Source organism: Lissotriton helveticus, chromosome 5_1, assembly GCF_964261635.1.
Source record: "Lissotriton helveticus chromosome 5_1, aLisHel1.1, whole genome shotgun sequence".
In the NCBI taxonomy this organism is placed as follows: Eukaryota; Metazoa; Chordata; class Amphibia; order Caudata; family Salamandridae; genus Lissotriton; species Lissotriton helveticus.
The window spans coordinates 1,532,233,190-1,532,248,685 of NC_136065.1; the positions used below are offsets into that span (position 1 = coordinate 1,532,233,190).

The window sequence follows — 15,496 nt, forward strand, 5'->3', positions numbered from 1 at the left end:
GCTCTCTTCTTCAGTGGCTTACAGGTTAACAGTCACAAAAGAATGCCTTATATTACGCACATGTTTCAACAGTCCCCGCCCCCTGGGCGTGTTCCTCAAAGCGGCGTTGTGGGATCTGTAGTGCCGATTTCTATGCCAAGTGGGTGCATTCTCAGTTCAAATGAAACCAAGTGTATGTGAAGACACACATATGAAGGATGCCTATATATATTCTCTGCACCATCCCCGGTAGTGTTATGAAGCTGTCGTCGGGCGGTCCGAGCCTGGATACCGGAAATCCAAACACGTCCTTAAACGATCTTTAAATATAGCAAAAGATGCTCGGACACCTTCCTTCTGCAAAAAGCGATTTATTGCTGCAACAAACAATAAAACGCTTTTTGCAGAAGGAAGGTGTCCGAGCATCTTTTGCTATATTTAAAGATCGTTTAAGGATATATATACACACACAAAGCTCACATGTCCGCCATTACTCCCTTCACTCTCGACTGGGTGCTGTATACGCGGTGACAGACTCCGCGTGGAATTCACTTCCAAAGCTCAATCTCACCAGAATAATGCAAGAAGCACTCACAGGAATGTGGTAACCCTGGATTTTATTTGGGTTACAACTGCATCACAAGACGCGTTTCGGCTTGCCGCCTTTTTCAATAGTGGTCGGCGCCGTATTGAGGCAGGTATTTAAGGTATACACCACACACCTATGGCCACAAACATAAACAACAGACACCTAGCAAAACTCCGCCAAGGTGTCGACCATTACTAAACATGCAATATTTCCAGCATTAAAGTAAAAGTCATTTCAAAGCATACATATGTTATTATACCTGTTGACATATATATATATAATGTACAACAAATGAAAAATAATGCCCTGGATGGGCTAACTAACTCAGTTACATACACTTATTTATTATCACTGGCCCTGGATGGGCAGAAAAGAGCAATACCTCTACATGTGTGGTAATTCTCTCAGGTGCAACAAACTATACACAATCGACTAGGAGAGCAAATATAAACATAATATAGTGACTGAACTACAGTGTACTATTCATCTAAGGAGGGTGGGGAAGAGAGATAATTATGGCACATTTCTTCACCACTGTTCAAACCACCTGGCCTCTTGGTCTGGTTTTCAATAATGTGCCTTGACTCTAATCTACGTGACCGTAAGAGTCTGTTTCCTCCTCTGACATCAGGGTTCACTTGATCCATACAGAAAAAACGTAGAAGATCTCTGTTGCTCTCATGGCCACAGGATATGTGGGATCTTTATTCTGTATGGCCCTGAGATGTTCAAGAATTCTGATTTTCGTGGGGTGGATAGTACTTCCTATGTAACGCAAGCCACACGGACATACCAAACAGTATACCGTGTGGCTTGTATTGCAATTCATCAGGCTTCTGATCTTAATAGGTTCCTCAATGCCTGGAATCTGATAATGTAACACCTTGTGGCTGGATTTACAGGCCCTGCATTTAAGACATGGATAGAACCCTGCCAGCTTGCCAAATGGAGAGATCCTACTCTCCTTCTCACAATGGCTCTGTACCAGACTACTGCGTACGATCTAGCCCTTCTAAAGGTGATAAGTGGTGCCCTCGGTAAGTCCTTACCTATTACAGGATCGGATTTCAATATATGCCAATTACTGGTTAAGATCCGCCTGATGTTCATAGCCTCACTTGAGTAATTTGTTATCATCCTCAAAGTATATATATATACTAGCAGCCCGTCCCGACCTTGTCTGGGAGCAATCAGGCTTCCCCGACCCCCGCCTGCCCCGACATTGTCCAGCATTTCGGGGCCCCCGTCCCCCGCCTGCCCCGACCCCCGCCTGCCCCGACATTGTCCCCCGGAGACTTAAAAAGGCGACATATGATAGTCACAGCAGTGCACTATAATGTAAAACCGTCTCACTGTATTGCAGCTATTACTCCAGCCTTCGCCTGGAAATTACCATTTCCATGTGTTTAGAGTGGGGATAAACCAAACCAGATTTCCTGGCTTTCCTTCGGGCTGCTTGCTTTCCCCGTCCCCGCCCGCCCCGTCCCCTGCCTGCCCCGACCCCCGCCTGCACCGACATTGTCCCCAGGAGCCTTAAAAATGCGACATATGATAGTCACAGCAGTGCGTTTCGGGCTGTTTGCTTTCCCCGTCCACATGAAAAGTACCACGAAAAGAGGGCACATTTAAACACGGCTCCGAGGTTGACGGATCACTTTCGCCTGTGGAGTCTCTTTGAGCAAGGTTTACCCTTGACTGAGCTCGGCGTGCCGAGATTCCAGCATGGTAGCATAATGCCCGCTTGTCAAACTAATGACCCTTAAAGCTCAAACGCTGAAATCTGGCGCTCTGCAGTTAAACTTCCTGAGCTGTTATGACCGTGATCGTGGTAGTTTGGAGCCTTACATCACCCGTCCCCCGCCTGCCCCGACCCCTGCTGCCTTACCTCAGCCACCGCTCCTCAGTCCACCGCTCCTCGCCGCTCGTCACCGCTCCTCCCCCGTGCCATGTCCGCCGCTCCTGGACGGCGCTCCTCCCCGTGCTCCTGACGTCAGCACGCAGGTCGCGGCCTGCGCTACTTCGAGGGGACTACTTTTTTTATAATGTAAATTTTTTAAATATAACGTATTTTTTTACTTTATGTAGCCTATGTCCATATGCACACCCTGAGGATTCCAACGATGTATCAGGTGTGTGGATTGGCGCTGTGGTTCCCGAGTTTACCCGCCTCAAAGCCTCAAAGTTCTTCCTTTATAATAGTAGTATAGATATATCCAGAAGATCCCAAGTGTTACCGAAGAAGATAAACCGCACAGACTCCAATTGATGTGGATTTATATCATAATTATTTGGTCCAAATGACGCGTTTCGGCCACCGACCTGTGGCCTTGATCACATAACACTCTACGTGCAAGTAACCTCTTGTATAGCCAGGTAAGATACTTTACGTTTATTTGGATTTTTAACATTTTTTCCACAACAGAGTGACTTACAAGCAGGGCCCAGGCAGTCACGTGTAATATGACACACAGGTAAGTGGATAGACATGATAGAGACTAGCCACACATTGGATGAGGTAACAATTAAAGTTAATGAAATTATACCAGAAAGCGGAATTACTAAAGCTCAATATACAAAATATATATGTGTGTATATATGTGTGTGTGTGTGTGTATATGTGTGTGTGTGTGTATATATATATATGTGTGTGTATGTATATATATATATATATATATATATATATATATATATATAATATACATGTGTGTGTGTGTATATATGTGTGTATATATATATATATGTGTGTGTATCTATATATGTGTGTATGTGTATATATATATATATATATATGTGTGTGTGTGTATGTATGTATGGATGTATATATGTTTTTAATCAGATTAAATAGTTGCCATGAGCATTGTTAGAGTTTTAAGTAATACATCTTTGTTGTCATGGTGGATTGTTTTGTGCACTCAATAAAAGCATTTTCATGGATACTTGATTATCTCTTTCGGTTACCAATCAAAGAAGAGTAAAGTTTATCGTCGCTGAAGCTGGCTTATCTGTAGGAATGGTTTGTGGAATAAGAGGCCAGTTTGTCACAGCTTTATTATTTGTCATGTTCTAATTCCGTTGGCAATTTTATGCACCTGCTATGGGTTCTATGTTTCTAAAGTGAAAGATGTGTTGAGTTTTGCATCTTGTGTCGTGAGGTTTGTGTTCTGCATATTATATGTTGAGTCTTGCTGCATGTTCATTGACCTTCCCTGCTCAGCCTTCTGCGATGGTGACATAAGCAACAGCACACAACAAAATGATTGAAGGAATGCTAGAATTAATCTAGGCACTGGCGATCGCTCCAGCCACATTCCAAACCAACCTTGTTTTTCCACTATGCTACTCTAAACCGAGAACAGCCATATATAGATCAGTCTTGACCTGTGATATGTAACTCTAGACATTATGTGTTTCATTAAATATTTGATTCCATTAGTACATGTGGTTACTGCAAAGTGGATGAGCCTTTGATGCGTCAGTCTTAATTTAGTAGGTACTTCTTAAGCATAGCTGCAAGAGAGTGTCCGATACTAGTGTTCATCGCCAGGAGACGTGCAGCTTTATTTCAATGAAAATCGTAAATTGGATTGGGCAGCTGACCTTCATATGTAACCATAATTTGTTTTTCTGCAAACTACACCTAGAACCTCTCTCCATCTGGTAATGTCATATGCTTTGTTCATGCAGGAGAAAGCTGAGGGCAGATGTCGCTGCAGCCTTCCCCAGGCTGGACTCTGAGGCGGTTTCCGAGCTTGTGTCAAATAAAGAGGAACTGAATGTAGTGAAGGTGTATGCACACAAGGGGGAAGCAGTCACAATCTATGTCCGCCAACGGAACCCAGTCTTTTTTGAAGTGGACGGTCACCTCTACCCAACAGGTATTTCCAGTGTAATGCATATGAGCAAATGTAAAGCCTCTAACTAGAGGCTAGGGTTACCACAGGGTTCTATTGCATAAGACCACACTTTGTAATCGTATCTAGCCTTTATTTAATAATGTAACATATGCTGGAATGTATATCCTTTGTTGGCACCAATTGAATCCATGCGAAATAGAGACAAATATTATCCACAGAGAATGGAAAATATTATAGACAGACAAAATGTGGTGTACTCCAACGAGTGCCCCTTATTAGCTTATCCTCTTGTGGCACTGAAAATGGCCCTTCAATTAATTGGAAAGTCAGATAATAAGCCTGATTCTCCCTGAAAAGGCTAAAAAAAGATCACAGTGAAATGTGCTGAATTAACGTGTGATGTGAAGTACCTACAATTCTTTCGACAGTGGCTTTCCTGAGCTTTCCAAATTTTGTTTTTCTTATAAAGTATTTGCTCCTATTAAAAAAATTGACAGTCATTTGGATACATTAAGCTAACAGCAGGCTTTTCCATTCCATCAACCCAGTGACATTATTTACTCTTGGATGGACATTAACCTATCAGAGAACATGAATTCTCAAGCTGAAAGATCCTTTTGAGCATGCACATGTCAAATGGATCCTTCAGATCTGGTAATGGAATTTAACGCAAACGCAGTCAGAGTGATCTGGACTAGAGCGAATCATGAGGCTTGTAAGAAAGCTGGCGCCTATGAGCCCCTAGTAGTGATGGGGTAGAGTTTGGTGCACGTTTGTGACTGCTAGCGCTTGGGACTTTCAAGGGCACTAATTTGTAAGACTTTCTTCTCCAATGCCTTATTGTGTTCATGGGGTCATTGGGTAAAGGTCATGACATCTGTAACACCTTTACCTAGACTTTGGCAGAGCTTATTGATGTTGTGCAATGTACACACTTATTTTAATTGTCATTCTCTCTACAGTGTACACGCTTTGGTCGTATCCAGACCTGTTGCCAGCCTTTATTACATGGCCTCCGGTTCTGCAGAAGCTTATAGGAGGGGCAGGTAATCTCTTTCTTTGTGACTTGCCACAATCACCTCGGCTATGGATGGGCCTCTCTCTGTCGTGGTCTTTACTTCTGTCCATCTTGCTCCTTCTTTTCAGTAGTTGCTTCTCTTAGATGGGGGTGTCTCTTACTTGCTAATCCCCTTTTGACACTCATCCATTACTATGCATGACAACGGTAGAGCATTTTTTTAATTGTATCTACATCTGCCATGTGGTGAGTTACAGTATGTTACATTTACAATACCTTATATATAGGGTTTATGGTAATGAGCTTTTAGGGTTCAGGGAAAAGTAGTGTTAAGGGCTAGTAAGGAGTTTTAGGACTCAAGGATAGGTAGTCGCCAGGGAGTACGGGGGGGGCGGGGTTTAAGATTCAGGGAAAGGTAATGTTGTGGGATAGTAAAGAGATTTTAGAGTCCAGGAATTTGTGGTGTTTAGGGGTAGTAAGGAGTTTTTAGGGCTCAGGTATGGGTTGTCCTAAGGTTCAGTAAGGAATTTTCAGAGTTTAGGGATGGGTAGTGTTTAGGGGTAGTGAGGACATTTTAGAGTTCAGGGAAGGGTAGTGTTCACGGGTAGTGGGGTATTTAGGGTTCAGGGAAAGGTTGTGCTAAAGTGTAGTAAAGGGTTTTTAAGGTTCAAGGAAGAGTATAGTTGAGGAGTAGTAAGGAGTTTTTAGGGTTCAAGGACCAGACATAAGGAGTTTTCAGGTTTCGGGGACGGATTTTGATGAGTGGTAGTAAGGATTTCTTTAGGGTTCAGGTATAGTTCTATGTGGTAATAAGGGGGTTTCAGAGTTCAGGGGAGGGTAGCGTTGAGTGGTGTAAACATATTTTAGGCTTCACGAATGTCTAGTGTATAGGGGTAGTATGGGTTTTTGACACACGGTATCTCAATATGAGCCACACTCGAGACAAGGTGAAGGTTACCAGCCTTTATTTCAGGTGCAAATGGATGCGCGGGCCAGTGCAATAAGCAGTCTTTCCAAAGCCTGACGCGTTTCTGGATCATCCCTTCTTCAGAGGCATAAATGAAAAGTTCGCGCTGCAGGTAGGCAACAACTTCCTTTACTGAAATGTCACGCCCCTTATTCACGTCAATGTGGTTATGGGAGTTGTAGTGCCAGCAATTCCTTAATCAATTTCAATGCACTGATACCTGCCGCAGATAAGACCCGGCATGGGTCCAGGCCGTTGCATCCATTTCTAATCCTGCCACATTGCTCCAAATTTGAATCCGATTCCGTGGCCCCCTGGGTATCATGGGATGGTGCAGGCTCGGCGGCGATATATATATATGTATATATATATATATATTCACTGAAAAAAACATAGGTTATAGACCATATATAGTTAGGAATTAGCATTTACAAAACCTTATTTTACTCACACAAAACCATTGAAATTCCATATATAGTTAGTTGCACTAACTATATATCGCGCACCCGCAATCCACTGCTGATGATGTCACATATTACATCATTCATGACATGGTCAGTGACATCACTGATGACATCACTGATGACATCTCAAATGACATCACTGATGACATCACTGATGACAACATCCAGTGACTGTATGTTTCTGTAAAGTTAAAATATGTCTTACATATTGAAGAATGAGTGGATGTATAAGTGTCTGGATGAAGGATTTAGTAGGTGCATGACTGACTGTATAAGTGAGTGATTAAATGTGTCTCACTGAGTGCATGGGTTAGTGACTAAACTGTTTTAAATTGTGCATCATTGTGTCTGTTGTTTTGTAATCTGATGCATGTGTTGATCATTAGCTATATGACTAACTATATGGGTTATTGATTAGTTGGCCAAGTATTTGTATGGGAGACTGAGTGTGTGTGTGGGTGTCTTGGAGGTGTATGACTCTGTGCATAGATGTGTGAGCAGTTGATTCACTAGATGGATGGTTTCAAAAGTGCATGTGGAAACAGCTGTATGGGCGGTTGACTGTGTGCATGAGTGTATTGGTGAGTGAATGGATATCTCAGTGCTACATGTCAAAGTAAGTACATATGTAAAACACAGTAGATGTGATAGTTGACATATATAAATAACTGTGCATAAGAGCCAGTGAATGTGTGAGTGGCTGTATGGATTATTGTGAACTTGTATCAGGGATTGTATAACAGAGTAAATATGTGTTATTATATGTTTCAATAAGTAAGGTGTGTATAACTGTATAGTTGAGGAAATGGAGGTGTGATTGATTCTTTGCAAGACTGACTAGGTGTGTGAGTAACTCCATGGATGAGTGACAGTCTGTGAGTGTCTGTTTACACTGAGTGTATCTAAGGTTATATTAGAGTCTGAAGAGGTTCATCGTATCATCACATGAATGATGTCATCAGTGATGTGATCAGTAATGTCAAATGAGATGTCATCAGTGATTTCATCAGTGATGTCATTTGAGATGTCATCAGTGATGTCACTGACCATGTCATGAATGATGTAATATGTGACATCATCAGCAGTGGATTGCGGGTGCGCGATATATAGTTAGTGCAACTAACTATATATGGAATTTCAATGGTTTTGTGTGAGTAAAATAAGGTTTTGTAAATGCTAATTCCTAACTATATATGGTCTATAACCTATGTTTTTTTCAGTGAATTTCATAGGTTTTTTAATAGCAAATCTTTATAAAAATAATACATTTTAAATCAAATTTTATATTTTATATTTCTGTCATTTTTTTTTTTTATTCTTTTGGGTGCGCTCCCGGGGCGCGGACAGGTGAACGCACGGGTAAGCGCACTCTTGCGGCGCGCCCCGGGGCGCGTACTGATGAGCGTCCCGATAGCGCTATTGCCGCGAACGAAAACAACATCGTGACGTATCGCGTAGCCGCCACGCCTTGCGTCATAAGACACTTATCGCGTAGCCGCGAGATGCGTCTTATGACGCACCGTGTAAGCGCACCCGGAAGCGCATACGATCGCGGAACGTAAGCGCCCCGATGCGCTTACGATACGCGCCCCGGGGCGCGTAGCGTATGCGCGTCAAACCATGTGACTTTGAAATAACACTTTTCATTGGTTCAGAACTTTTTTTTTTTCTCCAAATTGTGTGAAACCCACCCATTTCTCTCACTATTGCTTTGTACTTGGAGAGAGCAAGAGCTGTTCTGTGTACTGTGTTCATCTCCTACTTTCCTGATCTACAGCAATGGCTGCAAGAGAGTCATGCAGCAGTGATTCAGATGGATTTTTAGATGAGGACCCTCCTCAGCAGAAGAAAAAAACCCATTTCATCTGGAAATTTTATGACATCCCTGAAGGACAAAAAAAAGTAAACGCTCCCAAAGTAACCTGCAAAATATGTGGGAGTAGTTTATCCAGAGGCAATCCTCTGAAAAAATATAGCTTTGGAAATGCTAATTTAATCAGGCATGTGAAAAGAAGACACCCTAACAACTTTGCCAGGGAGAGTGTCAGAGAGCTGGCACGGAATGTACCCACAGATGGCGGCAGCACCTCCACTGGTGGAGCAACACCTTCGGGACCACCCCGTGGAAGAATGGTCCCTAACATTCAGCCGGTGTTTGCAGGCATCAAATTTCTGTGCACGGAGTGTGACGAACTGCTCTGGGGAGCAGAGTGTTGAACTCATTGCCCTAAAGAAACAGCAACACCGCTGCTCTGCCAGTCCCTAAATGTTCAAATTTGTTTGCTCCTGTTGAGCAGTTTTGGAATCCCTGTTTTTGTTTTTCCCTTGACAAAAATCCAAAAAAAATATAAAATTGTTTAAAAAAGTCTAAAAAAATATAAAACAACAAAAAACAAAAATATATAAAGCAACAAAATCAAAAAAAAGTTCTTTTCAGAACTACCTCCAATTTATAAAAAAATGCTTTTAAAAAAAAAAAAAAAAGTCTGTCATTTTTTATCTCCTGGTACGCTCCCCCGTAACTCCCCGGTGCGCGTACCGGGCGCTAGCCCCCACCCCCCCCCCCCCCGCGAAAATCGAATTTTTTTTACATTTTTTTTTTTACCCGCGGGAGCCTTTTATGGCCCCCACATCAAAACTAGGGGGTCAGGGGGGTGTACCCTGCCCCCTTTTGCTCATTTCCCCCCTTTGATTTTTGCCACCTCTTGTGTCTCAATCCTACCGAGACACAAGATGGCGGCCGCTGCGGACTGTTTAGAATGTTTACAGACACCCGAGAACCAATCAGCTTGCCGTGCGCAAGTCGCGTGGCGCGCCCGAAGCGCTCCCCGGTACGCGTACCGGGCGCGGCTCTAGATATATATCTTTTTTTTAACCTAATTTACTCAAAATTCACAGGACCACATATCTTGAGACCTAGCAAAGGCACATCGGGCAAACAATATCTACAATTTTGCCAAGTTTCGTGGAAATCCATTCAGCCGTTCGAGCTAAAAGTGAGGCCAACCGCCCTATGGAAAACTGCATTGTAAAAACTCGTTTTGGGACCCCCCTTTTTTCTCGGGCCCCCCCTTGACGACCCCCCCCAAATTTTCAGGGGCTGCTCAGAAACAAAATGTTCCATTTTCCTGAAAATTTCAGCCAATTCCGTCCACAAACGCCAAAGTTATTAGACATAGAATTTTCAAAAATCCCATAGAGAAAAAATCCTAACTATATATACCTACTGGCGACCGCCAGTAGGTAATGTATATATATGTATGTGTATATATATATATATATATATATGTGTGTATATATATATATATATATATATATATATATATTCACTGAAAAAACCATAGGTTATAGACCATATATAGTTGGGAATTAGCATTTACAAAACCTTGAAAATTCACTGAAAAAACCATAGGTTATAGACCATATATCGTTAGGAATTAGCATTTAACCCTTTAAGTGCTGCCGTCGGCCAACGGTCGTCACGGGCACTACCTCCCCAGTGCTGCGTGCGACCGCTGGACGTCCAGTTCAGCACTGGATAATGGACAGCGCAGCACTGGGGAGGTTTGTTTACAAGCTCCTAAGGTGTTAAAAATCCTTATTTTACTCACACAAAACCATTGAAATTCCATATATAGTTAGTTGCACTAACTATATATCGCGCACCCGCAATCCACTGCTGATGATGTCACATATTACATCATTCATGACATGGTCAGTGACATCACTGATGACATCACTGATGACATCACTGATGACATCATCCATTTACTGTGTGTTTCTGTAAAGTTTAAATATGTTTTACATATTGAAGAATGAGTAGATGTATAAGTGTCTGGATGAAGGATTTAGGTGCGTGACTGACTGTATGAGTGAGTGATTAAATGTGTCTCACTGAGTGCATGGGTTAGTGACTAAACTGTCTTAATTTGTGCATCATTATGTCTGTTGTTCTGTAAACTGCTGCATGTGTTGATCAGTAGCTATATGAGTAATTATATGGGTTATTGATTGATTGTCCAAGTATTTGTATGGGAGACTGAGTGTGTGTGTGGCTGGCTGGGAGATGTGTGACTCTGTGCAGATCAATGTGTACTTGTATCAATGATTGTATAAGAGAGTAAGTATGTGTTAGTATATGTTTGAAAATGTAAGGTACTCTATGTTTAAATGGAAAATGGAAAAAATAGAAAATGGAAGTGTGATTGATTCTTCACAGGACTGACTAGGTGTGTGAGTAACTCCATGGATGAGTGGCAGAGTGTGAGTGTCTGTATAGGTGTATGAGTGCATATGATAGTGTTGTAAAGATGAGTGATTGTATGTATGAATAATTGTATGGGTGAATGAGTGAATGTGTGTGTAGACGTAGGAATCAGTGAGTGCGTATGTAGTAACTAGTATTGGTGTGTCAATGGTTTCAAAAATTATACTCTGTATTTAACACTGGGTGTAACAGAGGTTATATTAAAGTGTGAGGAGATGCATTGTATTGTCACATAAATGATATCATCAGTGATGTGGTCATTGATGTCATTTGAGATGTCATCAGTGATGTCATCAGTGATGTCACTGACCATGTCATGAATGATGTAATATGTGACATCATCAGCAGTGGATTGCGGGTGCGCGATATATAGTTAGTGCAACTAACTATATATGGAATTTCAATGGTTTTTGTGTGAGTAAAATAAGGTTTTTTAAATGCTAATTCCTAACGATATATGGTCTATAACCTATGGTTTTTTCAGTGAATTTTCAAGGTGTTTCACCCGGACCATTTACTAGAGATAGGTCATCTGGCCCGACCAGAGAGCACCCCTAGTGAAAAGGACATATGCAATAATAACGAAGTGATCACTGTATCCTGTTAACAGAAACTTTAGCATGAAAGAACCTGGAAAGAAAAGAATAGGAAAACGAAAATCAGTAGGCCACTGATGAACTTTTTATTAAATAACAAACAAAGAAACGATAACAATACGTAATGATAAAACCTATTATTGTCCTAGAAACAAGAAACGTTAGAAGTAAGCCCGTAATAAGAAACCTGAAAACATCGCCCCTCACTGCCCCAAAACGTGTCTGTCCCACCACCTGCCACGGCCAAATAACGGCAAACTGGGAAAGATAGAAGTCAGCAGACATCCGCCCCATTCTAGAAACTTCCAAAGGGCAACAGGTTTTCGGCTACGCCCAGCCGGAAGCAACACATATAAGGCGGGTCCTGCTGCCACGCCTCGGCCAGGAGATCATCACGTAGGGTGTAGCCGGAGGAGAGGTCGAGGCCAGCGGGACCCGGCCAGGGGGATTGACAACACTGGAGAGTTTCAGGGGGGGAATGTCCGTGTCCTCGACCCTCCCCTCTCTCTCCCAGTCCGGCCGCAATGGCCCTTGAGAGTTGCAGGTTGTCCCTCCACACTCTCTCCCGGTCCGGCCACCAACGGCCGGGGGCTGGGGCTGACGGGATCCGGCTGCAGCCGATGAGCCAAGGAACCCGTTCATGGGGCCAGAGCAAAGGGCGTCCGGCCGCCATCCACCGGAGGTCCGGCCCAAAGACGGACGGGACATTTCTTCTTTCTTTTATAATGGCTGCGACAACACTGGGCGGGGATGTCTTGCACATGCCTCCGACCCCCCCCCCCTCGTCCTCATCGCCTGGTCCGGCCATAACAAATGTCAAGCGAGACGCCGTGGGGTGCACTGGGTGGGAAAGACGGTGCGAACAGGCCTCTCCCGCCTCCCCAGGTGGAGGCTTCCCAGCTGCACCCTCAGCGCTCCAGGCGCCCGGAAAAGGGTTCTTCCACTGTGGCGATGCTGCAACGTCTCGCCCGGCAGGGTGGAGCCCGTCCGCTCATTTGACCCCGCGATCGCCAGTAGCTACCGAACTCTCAAAATGGCGGTCGACCTGGCAAGAGCGGGCCCAGCATAAAGAAATGGCCCGGTCACTGGTTGACTCCACCACCGTAGTCCTCCACGACCTTGAAGATTCTAGAGGAGCCGCGGGAGTCCCCGACCCCCGCAGACACCCCCGATGGGGAATGACTGCCATGATGGCCCGTGGAGTGACGAAACTGTAGCCGCGGGACGTCGGCGCTCCCATGCTGGCGCCAGCCTCAGTTTGAATGACTAGAATCCTGCAGACCTCAGTTCCGGTGAAAGCACGCTGTGACCCGGTAGGGAAAATTGTTGCACCCCCTCCCCTTTTTGACTGATGGTTCAAACCACCGATCCTTTCCTTTGCCCTTTTAACGGAACTTTGGACTGCCAACCTCCACCCCCCCCCCAAAACCCCCCCCCACCCCGCGGCACCCCACGCCGTTATTTGCTGTGCGGCAACTTACTAGACATCACCTTCGTGACATCTCGATTTCAGCGCGTTCTGCTGCCTTGGAACTATTCGCACAACAGACCGCTACTGACGACCCACCCCCAGGCAACATCTTCTGAATTTTCATAATTTGAAAGAACTAGTAACATGTCCTCATCAGGAATTTCCTCTTCAATCATCTCATCAGGAATCTCCTCATGAAAACTCTGCAATGATGATTCTTGTAACTCTATGGTCTCCAAACATTCGATAAATTCGCCATCAAGAGATAATTTCATTAAATTTAGTGGATAGTTCAAAAGAAATTGCCACGGTCTCTTCATTGTTTAAATGTTTTTACTGTTTTTGTTTTGTTGTATATATTTATAAGTCATTAAAGTTTTATATTCCTACTACTTTGTTGGAGTGCTATATATTTTTAATGTGACACATAATTGTAAAAACTTTGATGTACAAAGAGTCATCCCTGGAATCTTCCGCTTCAGGCTCGGTCCCCTCCCCAATCACAATACAGGATGGTTTTCAGATAGTAGGAACGCGTGTGGTTTGACGGATCTCATCGAGTGTGGGCCTTGATCTACTATAACTCCTTTGAAGAGGGGTGATTCTTTACAGCTGGGGCCATAAACTACATCTGCAGGGCTAGCTGATAGCCTGGACAATCGGACACAGAGGAAGAGGAGTGTCAGAGGGTGCGGTAGTGAATAGGGCGAAAGGAAGGTGTCGGGCGGGCACAGAGTGTGATTCTCAGGGAAGAGCAGCGCAGATGGGGGGAGGTTTATTGCCGATGCATAAGACAGAGTGCGGGGGTGACCAGTGCCTGGGGGAGATGCTTGCGAGGGTGGGGAGCCATGCTACGGATCAACAGCGTGCAGAGAGTGGGTCTGGTCAAGGCATCTAAAATGGCTGCCGTGCACGACAAAAGTGTGGCATTTCAAAAAAGGCAAGATGGCGCAGACAATGTTTTTCAACACTTCCTCATTTCCTTCGAATAGAACGTTAACAGACGTTGGTGCATATTACCAAAGTTAAGCGATATTTATCGCTAACGATGCTTAGCAACGATTTTTTTACCGCTAAGCATCGTCAGAAATTATCGCAGATAAACCTTGCTATTATCAAGGTTTATCGCAAATGCGATAAAAAACGGCCGCAATGCATGAATATCGCTAAAAAGTCAGCGATATTCATGCATTACCGAGCTAATGCTCTTAGCCATGTTATCCACCTCCCATTGGATAACATGGCTAAGAACTGCTCAGGGCAGGTGTTAGTTTTTGGACATATTCGCGCTTGGCGCGAATATCTCCAAAAGTTGGTAATAGGAGATAGATATCTTGCATGTTGTAATGCAAGTTATTGTGGTATATGGAACTCATACCATAATCTCTCAGGAAAACAGAAACTGATCCTTTTGGGACCGCCTGAGAAGGCCTAGGGGGTGAGGGGTACTCTACTTTGCCCCCTTTTCACGTTCCGAACTATTTTATTTTACTCTCTTCTATAATTACACAAAATGGCAGCGATAAGATGCATCAGAGACAGACAGTGATAGAAAGGAGGCCGGAGATGAAGAAGAGATGTCAAATACACATTGGAGATAATATAGTGGGAGAAGGGAAGTAAATATGAGTAAACTTACCATGTAACATAAAAATGTTGCACTCTATACTATAAGTCTCATTTTATACTACAATCACTTCGCTACAACCTCATAAATTAAAAATAAAAATGAATAATGTCTCAAACAATTTTTGATTTTCAAATATAAATTTATTCTTCTGAATTTTCAAAATTTGAAACAACTAGTAACATGTCCTCATCAGGAATTTCCTCTTCAATAATCTCATCAGGAATCTCCTCATGAAAAGTCTGCAATGATGATTCTTGTAACTCTATGGTCTCCAAACATTCGATAAATTCGCCATCAAGAGATTGATCCAAAAAATCATTCAAGTCATCTCCTCCTTGTGAGAATACTTCATTATTGGTGCTGTCAATTTCAATAAATGTAGTGGATAATTCAAAAGAAATTGCCACGGTCTCTTCATTGTGAGCCATTTTATTTTGAAATTGCTTGCTGTAAATTGCAGAAAAAAATAATCACTTTCATTTATCGTTTTTAGTAATACATAATATAAAACTAACTTTATCAAGTATTTAGTATAACAGAAGGACTGTAAATAAATAACAGAAAACATTTTTCAAATTATCTTAAAGTGTACAACATAGTTCCCCTTACAAATTAACAACTCACCTTTTTAAAAGTAGGAGAAGTGTTAGTACTGTGTAAA

General features: G+C 43.0%; 1 protein-coding gene across 2 annotated transcripts in view; it reads left to right on the forward strand.

Moving 5' to 3' along the window:
• EIF2D (eukaryotic translation initiation factor 2D) overlaps positions 1-15,496 on the forward strand; it is a 260,577-nt gene that overhangs the window by 75,392 nt on the left and 169,689 nt on the right. For both annotated transcript variants that reach the window (XM_078644570.1, XM_078644569.1), the window contains 2 exons: positions 4,253-4,443; positions 5,385-5,468. Coding sequence is in view for 1 of the 2 variants with exons in the window: in XM_078644569.1 (XP_078500695.1) it covers positions 4,253-4,443; positions 5,385-5,468 (275 nt within the window). In the remaining variant the exon portion in view is untranslated. The remainder of the gene's footprint in view (positions 1-4,252; positions 4,444-5,384; positions 5,469-15,496) is intronic.